Source organism: Lytechinus pictus, chromosome 17, assembly GCF_037042905.1.
Source record: "Lytechinus pictus isolate F3 Inbred chromosome 17, Lp3.0, whole genome shotgun sequence".
NCBI classification, from domain to species: domain Eukaryota; kingdom Metazoa; phylum Echinodermata; class Echinoidea; order Temnopleuroida; family Toxopneustidae; genus Lytechinus; species Lytechinus pictus.
Window position 1 is genome coordinate 5,837,320 of NC_087261.1, and position 16,201 is coordinate 5,853,520.

The 16,201-nt window shown below is 35.2% G+C and overlaps 1 protein-coding gene across 1 annotated transcript in view; it reads right to left on the minus strand.

Moving 5' to 3' along the window:
* The window catches only part of LOC129280424 (lactadherin-like), a 43,826-nt gene extending 40,473 nt beyond the window's left edge, over nt 1–3,353 (minus strand). Inside the window, exon 1 of the mRNA XM_064112487.1 lies at nt 3,189–3,353. Coding sequence (XP_063968557.1) covers nt 3,189–3,227 — 39 coding nt within the window. The 5' untranslated portion in view covers nt 3,228–3,353. The remainder of the gene's footprint in view (nt 1–3,188) is intronic.
* Between the last annotated feature and the right edge of the window lie 12,848 nt (nt 3,354–16,201).

Sequence of the window (16,201 nt, forward strand, 5' to 3'; positions counted from 1 at the left end):
TGCATAAATTTCATTTTCTTGTTCATTTTGTGAAGACTTATTTTTGTTTTCTTTTTAGGAACGGGTGTGAAATGATTGTCTATTGTCTTCATGTAATAAAGGTACGTTAAAACCATTTCCAACTTTCTGAAAAATGACATTTCATTGATATTTCACCATACGATATCATTGATCATTGTTCTTTTCTACAAGTCCACCATCTAGAGTGTTCTGGGGCCCGTTGCAGAAAGAGTTGCGTTTAAACACAAGTAAAAAAAATCAATCGCAAGTCCAAAATGCGCGCTGTTGATTGGTTGAAAATGAAGTTGCGCATGATTTTTAAAGATGCGTTTGATTGCAACTCTTTCTGCAACGGGCCCCTGATGTGTAATTTTATCTAATATTGTGTGTTATTGTGCAAATGCGGCAAAACATGACTTGAATAGGCTAAATTAGCCCAGAAAATAGTACGACGCTTTAGGGTTAGACTTACAATCTCTTGATGATCTCTACCTAGAGAGAGTCGCTTCTAATGCATATTATGCAGAACCCTTACCCCATCCACCCACTTTACGATAATTTTACTTCAGCTATTCAGGCTTTCGTGTAGGCTACACTATGCACACCGAAAACCCATTTGAGACAATCATTTGTCCCCAATTCTATTCATTCACTTCATATGAATTTCATGGTTCAGTTAAGCGATCACCCGTCAGCGCCGCCCAAACTCACAATTATCATAACGTTACGCCTATGGGAAAAATCGTGTATTAGTCGCTTACTATTGCGATAACATAATATCATGTATGCAAATCGCTTTGGCAGAACCAGATCTAAAATTCCCAACATTTTCTCATCCCCATAATATATTTTTTAATTAATTTTGAAATAACTGAATTTCGTCAATTTTCACATTTCTAAAGTCACATTTTGCTCTATTTCCCCCTTTTTGTGCACGATATGTGTGAAATAAGCCAGTTCGTAGTTCCTTTCTGCGCACGATCAAAAGATTCTGCGCATGATCAGAGGAAGGTCATTTGTACTAAAATGACATGGTGGTTTAAAATATAATGAGATAAGCATCAACTTTGATGTCTTGATTATTCATATATTCTTTTGAATTGTGTTTTTCATTTACATCCAAAAACGACAACAATGCGTCCACGAACGACTGGTATTTCACAGTTTGCCAAGTACATTGTGCAACATGCTATGATATGCATTCAAAGTAGGAATGCAACAAATACCTTCATAAAGTGTTCATTGGTGTGCTATTCTAGTCACCTGGTCTATTCAATTTCTTAATCCTGCTATGTAAGGCATGCTTACGTAATATCTTGCTTTGAAATCTGCCTATCATAATGAAAGAAATGAAAGGTCATTTGACCAAAATTGTCCCTGAAGTAACTACGAACTGGTCTATTCGCTTGTTTTTTTCACTTAGGGGGTTTTCATCTCAGTGTTACTTGAAAACGGTAGCAGACGAACCTTTGGTAGCACCGCCAAAATAAAGAGTCTTGCTTCAGTTTTTCTGATATAAGGGTCATTTGGATTGGATAAAAGTTCATCCTGTCATTTTTCACATCTAATCAGATGTTCCCTTAGAAGATTAGCCAAAACGGGAAGAAACCGCGGTCGCGATTACTACACACAAAACCTATAGCGTGTGAGCAACTAGTGCAGTGGCCTGGAAACAACTGTCATTTTAACGGTTAGCAAACGCCACTTTTGATCTCTTCATTTTTTAATTTGAATATTACAGACATGAAAAATAACATCTGTAAAACGAACAGTATAAATTAATATCGCATTTAAATAACGTGCACTTCGTTTATTTGGAAGTATTCACACCCCTTCACACGTATTAGTTTTGTTTTTGTGCCGTGGCCTGTGCAGCTGAAAGGTCAGTAGACTGTACCAACGGCAAATAGGGGTGTTGAGTACTCGTCTATGCCTATTATTGCCATTGTTGTAAGTTGTTATATTTCTTCTATGCCCCCAGGAGGGGCCGTCAAAGAAATAAAATCATTGTCATTGTCATTGACCAATCAGCGTTCAGCGTTCAGCACTTACGAAGTTACGGTGCGTGTGAAAGAATGTGAGGAATGTGAAAGAATGTGTCTGTACTGTGACAGTGACACTCCATGCACTGGATTGTCCCGTACATAATCAGTATTGTTTACACAGGGCATAACACCCCCTTTTTGTTATAATGGAAGCGTCTGCCCAACTCTTCGCCTTTGCTCGCTCTGCGTGTTCATCCGCCCTTATGCGCGCATATCAGCTGTGCGCACAGTTGGAAACCGTGTATTTTAAGGTGATGTTAGCTGGACAAATTGGGCGAAACAATTTCATATGAACGCTCATGTCCGAAGGTCCCTGTCCACCCGTAATCAATACCCTACTCTTTTTAATTGATTGTTTGATAATCACAATAGATATTTTTACTATACATATATATTAATTAGAGGTTCTCTTTCGCAAACAGCCACACCACACTACTCTCAACTACAATTACAATTGCACATGCATACCAGCTATCGGCCCTTTACTAATCTTTTGCCGATAACTATATAACCAAATATAATTATTTCAAAATATGAATAATTCTTAAATCAGACATTAACTTTGAATTCTTATTCATATACTTTCGTATTGTACATTTTGCTTGAATCATGGATTATTTCCTTATGTTGACATGTTATCACCATTTTTTGTTTTGTTCTGTGTATTAACATTGTACATTTTATCAAAATGTGTGTAAACCAGTGGAAGAAACATTTCCTTAATGGGCAATAAGTTATTCTATTCAATTTAATTCATATATAGGAAAGCTGTGAAGTCACAAATCAAGTAATTAAAATTGTAATAACTTTTTTTATTCTTTAATGGATTTTTTTCAAACCTTCGGCAATATTTTTTCTGCTATTTTTACAATCATCTTTATGTCAGGGTGAACTTGAAAAAAAAATGGGGCAATTTGAATTCATTTTCTGCCCACTGTGTGACGGTTAGGAAGAAAATGGATCCTACAAGTCAGCATTCCAGCGCCTCTCAGTGTGGTTGAACATATTTCGCGAAAATACACACAAATACATGTGACAATGGAGGGAGCGGATGGCCTGTCGATAACTTATAAGCCCCTATAGTTTCCAATAGGTAGAAATTCTATTTTATTTGGTCGACAAAAAATAAAGAAATGTGCCTACCTTAATCAAATTCCATTTCTGCTTCCCATAATTAGACATGATGCATTCCGCTAGACGCCAAAGACCTCAAATGCTTTAGCTCGTTGTGTTGATGAAAAAGGTCACTCATATCAAATAAGAAGGGAGCTGCAAATTTGTTTGATGAATTATGATATTAGATGGGAGAAAAAAATTGATATAATGGGAACGGAGAGAGACGAAATTAACGGGAGGTTTGAATGTAAAAAAAAAACAGAAGAGGGCGCTCATGAAGGTCAGCCGCAGGCTGTGTTGAGGTCGCTGATCAGCTACCCATTTCGTAGTTGAATCCCGGGTTTCACCTTAAACAAATTGCAATTGGATTTACTTCACCGCAACGCATTTTCATAAGTTCTCAAAATGATTCAGTAAAAGACCAGCGAAATCCAAGAGGCGGAAAGACAGACCAGAGTTAAAAGACAAGAGGCAGAACTCCGAAACTGTCATCTTGACGAACTTGCATTTAATGTCTATTGGAAGCAGTACAAACACTTTTGGCGTATATGTATCAAAAGTGGCATAATCAGTCAAAAGAATTGAGGGCCAGATATGGAGTATTTGGGCCATGAATAAATTCCGACGTGCACATGTTTCTAACGCACAATCTTATTAATACACAGTTGCACGCGCCCTCTATTAAAGCACGATTTGACCAATGCGGTGATGCCTTTTATACCGCACGCAACTTGAATTTAAGTGCGACTCCAATTAAGTTACACTTAAATATTTGTGACTAATTCCTGTATGAAACTATTTCTAGCCAATAAACGTTCGTAATCATGCAATTATAACTCTAAGAACGATTCACCAATCAAAATTTGTAAATTTTCAGATAAAAAGCTTATCAGCCTATAGCGAACTTCAACAGGCTTACTATATACCTCAGTAGATCTTTGAAATCATAACAAAGGTGCCAAGTTTTTTTTACTCGCACGGTTCTACATATTAACAACAAATATTAAATGGTAGTAAATTGATTGACAATTTTGTAAAATTATTGCCTGAAAAATCTGTATAGCAATATTATTGAATGTACACTCTTGAATATAAATGGAAATACACATATGTTTGTAACTGATAATGAATGACATGAAATCATTCTTTCAGTATGAAAAGTGTTTAATCATTGTACATCCAGAGCAAAGAAACAATTAATCATACATGTAGTGCAGACAAAACAATTTCAAATGGCATATTCCAGAAAAGGTTTCTTTTTTTAATCAACCAAGTGAAATTTTCCTAGCAATAAAGATATTACATTTTATCATGTGGTTCTGCAAGCGCTCATAAACCAATCTTTGGATTTTTTTTCTTTCAATCTTTATTGATAAAAATATAAATCACAATATATTTGAGTCAAACAAATCAACAAGCTATTTACATGATTAAACAGAGCAGCACTTAAGTAGGTATATAAAGCTTGTAAAGAGAGATTAGATATCAAATCTCCATTTTCTAGACGTACAGGTAATTCACCATTTTTCTTCGCCAAAAAAATATTCAATATCGCTAATTTCAACAAAAAAGCGTGCGGAAAATCTTAAAGGAATCAAAGTATAACTTTAGTTACGACACTTGGGACAGTTCGTCTTGTCATTTTATTTTGAACAAAGAGAAGGTATTAAAAAATCAAAAAAACAAAAACGAATGGGAAGAGAAACTAAAAGCAACCAATCCATCGATATCAGATTCATTGACCCGATCACAATGCAGGATCAAGTACCTCCTTAAAGACCAAACCGGGATGACAGTTAGTTTACCCACTGGTTCTGGAAATATACAGATTCAGTAACGTAGTCAGAGCCTGAAATCAGGCAATTGCTGAAGACAGGTATCAAACTCATCGTTCATTCTATAAAACCATGCACCACCTTCTGAATCTTTATAGGCCAAGTATAGGTCAAAGCCACTGGTATCCCTTATTGTTCCCAAAACGACATCAGGGGTCCGTCGCAGAAAGAGTTGCGTTTAAACGCAAGTCAAAAAATCAACCGCAATTAGTCTCAATGCTCGTTATTGATTGGTTGAAAAACAAGGTGCGATTGATTGCAACTCTTTCTGCAACGGGCCCCTGATCATTATGATCGAGTCGATGTTGGACTCTTTGATGTAAATCAATCACTTAGTTTGATTAGATGACTATTTTAAAGGCTATTAATCTCATACTTGTACACTGTAAAAAATGAAATTTAAACCAGAAAATTAGCACTCATAGTGCAGTCACTATACAAGCTCAGTAAGTGCTAAAGTAGCACATCATATTTTACAGCGTACACGCTCTATCACAGTGGTGTTTATGTAGTCAACTGAATATTAATGTAATGTTATATGTAGAATAATTCAAAATTCTTTATTTGATTAATCCTGTAGTGGATGAAAAGAGGAATATTATGTGAATTATACAAATTAGCCTTGTACATAAAAATACCTATCTTGGATTCCTTAGAATAAATCATGAGAATCGTGAATGAGCACGACATGAAGATTTCAAGCAGTTATACAAAAATATTGATTTTGCTTATTTCATTTATCTTTAATTCAAGGTAATACACTGCTTTAAGGACGTTCCACAGTTATGTTTGTGCACATTATGATCTGCGCATAATTTACACTCTGCGCGCTGACGTCACGATGGATGAACAGGTGATTAATTAGCTGCGGGTATGAGCTGATTTTTCTCATCTTCTGCACTTTAACTGCAGATCCAATGCGTTATTTCATGAATATAAAAAATGGAATTATCCCATGGACCATTCAAAAAAATATTCTCTACAATTTCAAAATACTTTACTCTGCAGTGCTGCCAAGAATCACGAATATTAGCCCGAGTTTGAATAAATGGTAGAGTGGTTTTGATTTTTTTCTTCACATAGATACTAAGCATTCGGCGCATTTTTGGTGTTTTAAAAAGCACATTTGCCCTTATAAAAATGGTGATAGTTTAAAAACAAGCACATGAACCCCTATTTTTTTATGTTTGTACCTCTTAGGTATACCTTCCTCTACAACTCTGCAAATTTTTGTGAAAATGACATGGATTTTGAATAAAGTGCAGCATTTATTGTACGTTTGTAGTTTGTTACTGAAATTTTACATTTTTTAGATTGGGATTTTGTTATCTTTTACGCCATTTTTAAGAACTGACAGTGCTGTTAAACTTAAAATTGCAAACAAATAGCACTATAAATATATTCTCCATTCTAACGATACAATTATTAACTCTCTTGCGAAATTTGATGACTTTTTCATGTATATTGACTGAGTAATAGAGGTTTAAACTCATTGTAGTAATCTTGGGCGGTCTAAAAATGCCAAATTCTTTTGAATGCGCAATTCTTAAAAACATCAATTTGGGTGAACTTTGAAGCTCTATAGCAAAAAATCAAGCACATGGACCTATGTTAATTTTTGCATATTTCGAATATTAAGGTTCTAAAGTATCTATGTGCAAAGTTTGGTGAAAATGACATGGATTTCACTTTAACTGTGGAACGTCCTTAAACCTGAGGAAAACGCTTCATGTTATCAAACTTGTCCTGAACGTATTTCCCCCCAATGTACCTGTTAATGAGATTGAAGTCTATAAGAAAAGAATGGAGTTTAAACGGGTTTTATTCAGTCAGTCATGGACTACACTACACAAATACTTCTAGAAGAATGATAAGGATATGATTTCTCAGTCTCACTTCATTACGCTGCTGAAAACCTGAGGAAAACGCTACATGTTATCAAACTTTTCCTGAACGCATTTTTTTCAATGTACATATATACTAGTAATGAGATTGAAGTCTATAAGAAAAGAATGGTGTTAAAACGGGTTTTGTTCAGTAATAGACTATACAGTGCGTATCAAAAAAAGTTTACACTTAGACAAAAATCCTGTAAAATTATATATTTGTAATATCCTGAAGATTTTTCCACATTTTAACATTAGTACAGATCCATTTAAGCAAATGACGATATACTGTTGAAAAATGTTTCCGTTTCAGTGAGCACCACTTACTTTTGAAAAGTTAGTGAAAAATGATTTGCGCAGAACTTTGAAATAGCTTTGCGAATAAAAGTAGACCTTAATCATGAAGAACACGTGGAATTTAGCTAGTAAAATTGATTTGAAGATATCTTTTACATTTTTTAACTTGTTTCCTTGCCCAAAACACTTCGAAGAGTGCATTGCGCCTCACCACTCTCCCCCACACACCGAGGCAATCGTGACGATATTTGCTTTACACTGAGCTGTGATTTACATGACATTGCTTAGGCTTGATTTTCATTTTGTTAATCATTGTCAAACTTGGGAAAAGTGTAGAGAAACAATAATTTAATGAAAAATGAAATGTAAACACACTTTATATGATAAAAACTTAGTGAAAGAATGCTGGAGATGTCTGATATAAACTTTTGTTCAGATTCAGTTATGTCCTCAGATCCAGCTGGCACAAAAAGGGTAAAGTTTGTGCTTACTAAGTGTTGAAATTTCAATTTGGGTGGCAAAATTGTTACAAAATGCTTGAATATATCCATTTTATTTCAATTGACTGAAAGTGCAAGGGAAATGTATGAGAAATGTTTCGCAGGGTAAGTTTGATTTCCCCTTGACGAATCGTGGAAACGAGCATTTCTGCGAGCTTTACAAAAATGGACAATGCTCACTTAAGTGTAATATTCTGTCAAAACTTTTACTTTCATTGGATAGATGTGACCCAAACCCAGGATTTTATGTGAAAAAATTATCCACATGTTGGGTATTTTTTAATTCCCAGGGCTTTTTAAAAGCGTAAACTTTTTTTTTGATACTCACTGTATACTACGTGAATACTTCTAGAAGAATAATGATATGATTGCGGTGCCGGGTAAAAATGGCAGAGGTAAAAATGGCAAAGGTAAACATGACAGAGGTAAAAATGGCAGAGGTAATAATGGCAGATGTAATAATGGCAGAGGTAAAAATGGCAGAGGTAAAAATGGCAGAGGTAATAATGGCAGAGGTAAATATGGCAGAGGTAAATATGGCAGAGGTAAAAGTGGCAGAGGTAAAAATAGCAGAGGTAATAATAGCAGAGGTAAAAATGACAGAGGTATAAATGGTCAGTCTTAAACCCCCATGCCAAAAAATCAAAAAATCCCCTCCATGCTTACATTAAATAAGAAAAATTCTGAGAAGAAAATTGGAATTATAATGTTTGACTAATGGAAAGCGTAACATTATAAATGATACTGTATCTTCTGCACCAAATTGATAACACTTGAGCTGGTATTTCTTATTTTTTCCTGGACTTACATCATGCACTGCCTTCTCATGTCAATCGCTCTTCTAATATTCAAATTTGAAGCACACTGGATCCAAAGTATTATACTTAATTCATTACAGGGGAAATTCACACTGACATAAAGTTTATTGTAAAAATAGCAAAAAAAGATTGAAATGATATTGGTGGGGGTTTTAGGGAATCCATCAAAAATTTAGAAATGTATTAGAATTTTACGTTTTAACGGTGACGCCATTTCCGAGCAGTTTTACCCACATATGGTATAATTAAAAAAAATGAAATTTCATTTTCTTTAAAAAATTAAAATGTTTTTTATTGTACCTTAAGTATATCAACATACAAATCCTTTCACATCCGCTCCTGAAAGATTTTTTTTGGCAATCATGAACCACTGATTAAAAAATTGAAAAGTATATATTTTGGTGCATAAAAATATGGGGCAGCTGCTAATATATGACGTCACATATCAAAAACTCAAACTTCTAATAACTTTCTTAATCTTTGATGGACTTTCCGCAAACCACCAATATACTTTTCTGCTAGTTTTACAGTAAATCATTTTTCAGGGTGAATTTCCACTTAAAAATAGGTCGATAGAATCGTACCTAAGAACACCTATAAATTTAAATCACTGATTCGCTACACATTTCAAAATTCATGCGGTAAGTTTAGGAACCTGACATCCACTTGGACTAGGTGCAATGAGGTATTGCTCTGAAAAACTGAACACTATTTGCTATTATTATATCATTAACATTAACTACATGCGTATCATATCAATATCTATTCGGATCCATTATGTTAAAATATCAGCATTTCTTTGGTCCAATGATAGTCACCGTCGCCTGGTTATGCGCATATTAATGAGAACATACAGGTGTTGTAACAATAGCAATTTCCATGACTACCAAGGCGTATCTGATCCCAAAGACGGAACAGTTTCCCGGTCTTGTTTTCTTTGGCTGATACCCTGTTTCAGCATGTGCCTTTCAGTCAACATGCTTAATATTTGGAGCAGCAAACTTGAGAAGCAGACGATTTTTATGATATAAAATATGATATTATTCAATCCGCTAACTATCGCTCACGAATAAGGACCTCAATAACATTGAGAGATACACGATCTATACATGTTATGTACCACGTATTTCTGGAATATTATGGAGAAACTTGGGAAAATTAAATTTTAAATGGTAAACAATTAATCACAATATTGCCTCTATATTAAAATATGCAGACATTTCCCCACACAAAACACATGGAACTAAGATTACCACAGGTAAACAAGAACTGCACATCAATTTTCCATGATTTAAAGATAAATGCCAGTTGTGGTGAAAATTTCAAAATGAGTTCGTACAGAATCCAATGAAATGAAGTGTCTGTTTGTATAAATAAAATACTTGTGCCAAAGGATTTTGGAAGAAATTGTGTAATTGCTGAGAAATTAGCAAATAAGCACGGGATTCGGGTCAAGCGTCGGGCCGACATTCAAAGCAATAATAATATACTGTCCCACGTGCGCTTATCTGTGTTCGTGATCTTGAGTGTGAACATTTTTCAGCGTGGATTTCAAGATTTCACAAAGTTCAGTTTATGTAACTGTACCAGATCTCGATCTTCGATGATATAGTGACAATTAAGCCTGGTTTTATTGACTCTCTCGTGAAATCAGTGTTTACTGCAACTACTTTCATTTATCTTTAAGAGAATTGTTATCTATTGCGCAGAACTGCTTCAGTCCCTTCTGACGGTGACGATCATAGGACCAAAGAAGACTAGACTTTTATGAAGATAATCTTATTCTGATGACAATTACAGTCACCTGTTTGTGTGTGGGGTGCGTGTGGGTGTGGGTGTGTGTGTGGTTGTATATGTGTGTATTATTATTATCATTATTTTATGTTATTTTGTGTTTTGGGGGTGATATCCACTTGATCTAGCAGTATCAGTTGGTCAAACTCTCTGATCGTCTATTATGAGCTAAACACATTTGCTCTAGTAACAGTTCTTACTTCCACTTGGTCTAATGTATAGGACTAGATCGAATTCTTGCTTGGTCTCATGACCACTCGGTATAATTGCCGAATCGTCGAGTAGCCAAATGGTCTAATCGCCTTTTCGTCTAAATCCCATATAAATCTTAGACCAAATAGAAATTAGACCAAATGTAAATTAGACGGAATGGTCAATAGGCATAATGACAATTAGACCAAAAGGTAAACTGGTTGTAGACGAAATGGAATTAGACCAGGATGAGGCTAAACGGCCATTAGTCAAATCAGGTTTAGACCAACTGATAATTTACTTTTAGGGAGGCTAATATAGAGAACAGCAGCAGAGCCAGTGGAAATTCGGTTTTTAACCACTTGGTCTAACAACAGTTGGACTAATTTTCCGTTTGTCTAATAACACATGGGCTCTACCCATTTGGTTTACTAATGATTTGGTCTAATTTGCAATTGGTCTAATATATACCTGGTCTAATTCTCATTTGGTCAAATGAGGGTAACTAAAAATGATTGCAGAGCCTTTGTAAGCGTTACGCCTTCAGCCCCGAGACGTCTCCTGAATGCAAAATACGTCCCATATACGTCTCTGCGACGGAAACGAAAAGTATCGTATTCGTGACGGAAAAAAAGTATTTGAGATGTCTCTGGGACAGATTTCAAATCGTTTAAAAACCGTTTAAAAGTGGTCCAAAATCCGTCTCAAACGTGAGATACCACCATCAATTTAATTAATTAACACACATACACACACCTTCACACCAAGAGAAACATACACAGTTCCTTACGAACTCTACATGACCTAGTTTTTTTTTTATGTGTGTGTGTGTGTGTGTTCATGGAGACAACAAGTAAGATAAGTATGAAGTGAAATGGGGCGACAATCTATGGTGTCCCCTCCTCCACAAATTGTCGCCTAAATTAGGCGACAATTTGTGCAGGGGTGACAATTTGTGGTGTCAGTTTTTGCACGAGTTATCATCCAATTGTCAGGGGTGGCAATTTGTGGTGCAACAAACGCTTACAAATAACATGCATGGCAGCATTTAGACATCAGGCATCAATAATTTTATAATGAAAGTCATTCAGTTCCCCACTGTGCCTTTTAGTCACGGAGATATCAAAATTTTGACATGACCGTGACGTTTGGTATATATGCATTTGGGGGGTCAAATTGGTAGTCTAGGGTGTCTTCTTCAAGAATCCGAATGCTACCACCTGGGTAATCTGCAGGCACACTCTAAAATATTGGGTATAAATGCTACATGAGGGTAATTATGTGTCCAACCAACATTGGGCATTTTTATTTATCCAGTGTGATGAAAATTTTGCCCATTCTAAAGTAATTGCTGCCTTTTTTTTAAACTTACAGGACAATATGCTCCCCGCATTGGGAAAATATTGCCCCAAATTAGACACATGAATACCATCGTGCTGGTAAAAATATAACCCAATATTTGTTATACCCCTGTATACAAACAAGGCAAAAGCGATTTTGTGTCTCGCCCACCTCGGTATAATTGCCGAATCGTCGAGTAGCCAAATGGTCTAATCGCCTTTTCGTCTAAATCCCATATAAATCCTAAGCCCCAAATCCCAAATAATATAAATCTTAGACCAAATAGAAATTAGACCAAATGGAAATTAAACGGAATGGTAAATTGGCATAATGACAATTAGACCAAAAGTTTAACTGGTTGTAGACGAAATGGAATTAAACCATGTTTACGATGAGGCTAAACGGCCATTAGTCAAATCAGGTTTAGACCAACTGATAATTTACCTTTAGGGGAGGCTAATATAGAGAAAAGCAGCAGAGCCAGTGGAAAATTCGGTTTTTACCCACTTGGTCTAACAGTTGGACTAATTCTCCGTTTGTCTAATAACACATGGGCTCAACCCATTTGGTTTACTAATAATTTGGTCTAATTTGCAATTGGTCTAATATATACCTGGTCTAATTCTCATTTGGTCAAATGAGGGTAACAAAAAATGGTTGCAGAGCCTTTGTAAGCGTTACACATTCAGCCCCGAGACGTCTCCTGAATCCAAAATACGTCCCATATACGTCTCTGCGACGGAAACGAAAAGTATCGTATTCGTGACGGAAAAAGAAGTATTGGAGACGTCTCTGGGACAGATTTCATATCGTTTAAAAACCGTTTAAAAGTGGTCCAAAATCCGTCTCAAACGTGAGATACCACCATCAATTTCACTCAAAGTGTTGTTAATTAACACACACTTTCACACCAAAAGAAACATACACAGTTTCTTACGAACTCTACATGACCTAGTTTTTTTTGTACGTGTGTGTGTGTGTGTTCATGGAGACAATTAAGTTAAGTATGAAGTGAAATGGGGCGACAATCTATGGTGTCCCCTCCTCCACAAATTGTCGCCTAAATTAGGCAACAATTTGTGCAGGGGTGACAATTTGTGGTGTCAGTTTTTGCACAAGTTATCATCCAATTGTCAGGGGTAGCAATTTGTGGTGCAACAAACGCTTACAAATAACATGCATGGCAGCATTTAGACGTCAGGCATCAATAGTTTTATAATGAAAGTCATTCAGTTCCCCACTGTGCCTTTTAGTCACGGAGATATCAAAATTTTGACATGACCGTGACGTTTGGTATATATGCATTTGGGGAGTCAAATTGGTAGTATAGGGTGTCTTCTTCAAGAATCCGAATGCTACCACCTGGGTAATCTGCAGGTACAGACCCCGATATACCCCTGGGCACCGTTTTACAAAGGGTTACGATTGATCCAATCAATCGTAACTCTATGGAAATCCAACAGTGTCACATTTTCTTCTACAGGAAATTTGCAAAATGTCCTAAGTAAACAAAGGAGAACACACCAAATTGTCAAGAAATCAATGAATTTAGGGATATTAATTCATATCTAAAAAAAAATTGAACAAACATGCATTTTTTTATGATGACTTTGCTGGCTTTCCATAGTTGCGATTGATCGGATCAATCGCAACTTTTTGTAAGACGGGCCCCTGGTATACCTAAAATATACATACAAACCAAAGATTCAGAGAGTGCATATAAAATAGATTAGACAAGACGGAAAATTAATAAAAGGAAAGCAACAAAAAATCAAAGACAGTGTACAAAGGAGGACAAGTCAGGACAAAACAGGACAGAAAAAACATACACACTTCACAAAAACACTACAGAAAACAAAACAAAAGACCAGAACAAAACAAACAAGAAAACTGCACATTAGAAATTAAGGGAGAAGAGGGGAAGAGAGAATAAGAAAGAGAAAAAGAGGAGAAAGCTGCTTATTAGTAGAGAAGTTGGAGATCTATGGTTTATATTTGTGGAGATGAGTTTACTTTAACCTATTACTGAAAATACAATGTGTCGGTTTATAGGTTATAGTCATACTGGGGCACATAAAAGTAACAGAATTATGATTCTGAATATCTCATATTTTGAAAAAAAGCATAATATTATATGCATTTATTGATGAAAAGTAAAGCTGATAGCTGACAGGTGCCACCCTATAAGGCCTTTTTATTGATATCATAAGCCACGTCCACGTTTTCACATTAATCCGAATTATGACTTTTCTGTGTAAGGCTTATTTGTGGTTGTACAAAAAATACACGTATCAGACCAATAGTTAAGAAACTTACATTGGAATGGTTTCCAATACGGCATAGATTGGCATTCAAAATCTTACTAATTGTTTGCAAACCAATTCTTGGTCAAGCTCCCGACTACATTACAGGTCTTTTTGTTAAGTTATAAATCAATTTATCATCATGGTCATGGTGACAATATGCGTAGTTTAATGGATTTTCTGTTTTTTACAGATCCCATCCTTCAAAACAGAAGTAACGCTAGGTGATCGAGCATAAATTTGCTTGTGTAGCCCCAAGCTCTGGAATAGCTAAGCCCTGGAAGTTAGGAAAGCACCATCTATAAAACAACTTTGAATTAAAACTCACGACACATCAACAAACATTTTATGAGTCGTATAGTGCAGTATAGGCTTACTTTAGTGAATATTTTCTGCACTCTATAAATCTGTACTGTTAATCATTATTATCACAATTAGTATTATTATTATTGTTGTTATTGTTATTATTATCATCATTATTATTATCATCAAACACGCAAACCTGTAAAGAATGGAGGCACGCCAGATCGTTGGGCTAATTGGTCCGAGTAATCTTCATCCAAGAGCACCCATGTAATGTATTTGATTTTGTTTATACAACATAGCCCCAAGCTCTGGAATAGCTAAGCCCTGGAAGTTAGGAAAGCACCATCTATAAAACAACTTTGAATTAAAACTCACAACACATCAACAAACATTTTATGAGTCGTATAGTGCAGTATAGGCTTACTTTAGTGAATATTTTCTGCACTCTATAAATCTGTACTGTTAATCATTATTATCACAATTAGTATTATTATTATTGTTGTTATTGTTATTATTATCATCATTATTATTATCATCAAACACGCAAACCTGTAAAGAATGGAGGCACGCCAGATCGTTGGGCTAATTGGTCCGAGTAATCTTCATCCAAGAGCACCCATGTAATGTATTTGATTTTGTTTATACAACATAGCCCCAAGCTCTGGAATAGCTAAGCCCTGGAAGTTAGGAAAGCACCATCTATAAAACAACTTTGAATTAAAACTCACAACACATCAACAAACATTTTATGAGTCGTATAGTGCAGTATAGGCTTACTTTAGTGAATATTTTCTGCACTCTATAAATCTGTACTGTTAATCATTATTATCACAATTAGTATTATTATTATTGTTGTTATTGTTATTATTATCATCATTATTATTATCATCAAACACGCAAACCTGTAAAGAATGGAGGCACGCCAGATCGTTGGGCTAATTGGTCCGAGTAATCTTCATCCAAGAGCACCCATGTAATGTATTTGATTTTGTTTATACAACATAGCCCCAAGCTCTGGAATAGCTAAGCCCTGGAAGTTAGGAAAGCACCATCTATAAAACAACTTTGAATTAAAACTCACAACACATCAACAAACATTTTATGAGTCGTATAGTGCAGTATAGGCTTACTTTAGTGAATATTTTCTGCACTCTATAAATCTGTACTGTTAATCATTATTATCACAATTAGTATTATTATTATTGTTGTTATTGTTATTATTATCATCATTATTATTATCATCAAACACGCAAACCTGTAAAGAATGGAGGCACGCCAGATCGTTGGGCTAATTGGTCCGAGTAATCTTCATCCAAGAGCACCCATGTAATGTATTTGATTTTGTTTATACAACATAGTCATATTGTATTAACATTTGGATGTGTACCATTCGGTACATATTGGCCCTTTATGTTTACCCCCACCCCCAATAAAATAAAAAGAAAATGATTAGAATTCAATATATTTATCATAATTGGTAAACTAATAAGAAAAATGACATATCCTCCCTCTATTTATGAAACAAGCTTTTTCATAATAGTACCATAACAAAATCAGTTTGAACACCAAAAAGGAATATTTCTTTGTATTCAGCTTATTTAATTGCAAAACATACTAAGGTAATTTTCTTTTATTTTATTTATTTTTTCATGCAGCAAAATTCATGTATATATGCAAACACAATCTGCTTGAATACAAGAAAGAATACTTTTCACTTTACAGGCAATATAATTTATAAAAAAAAAAACTATGAGATTTTTCTCTCTTT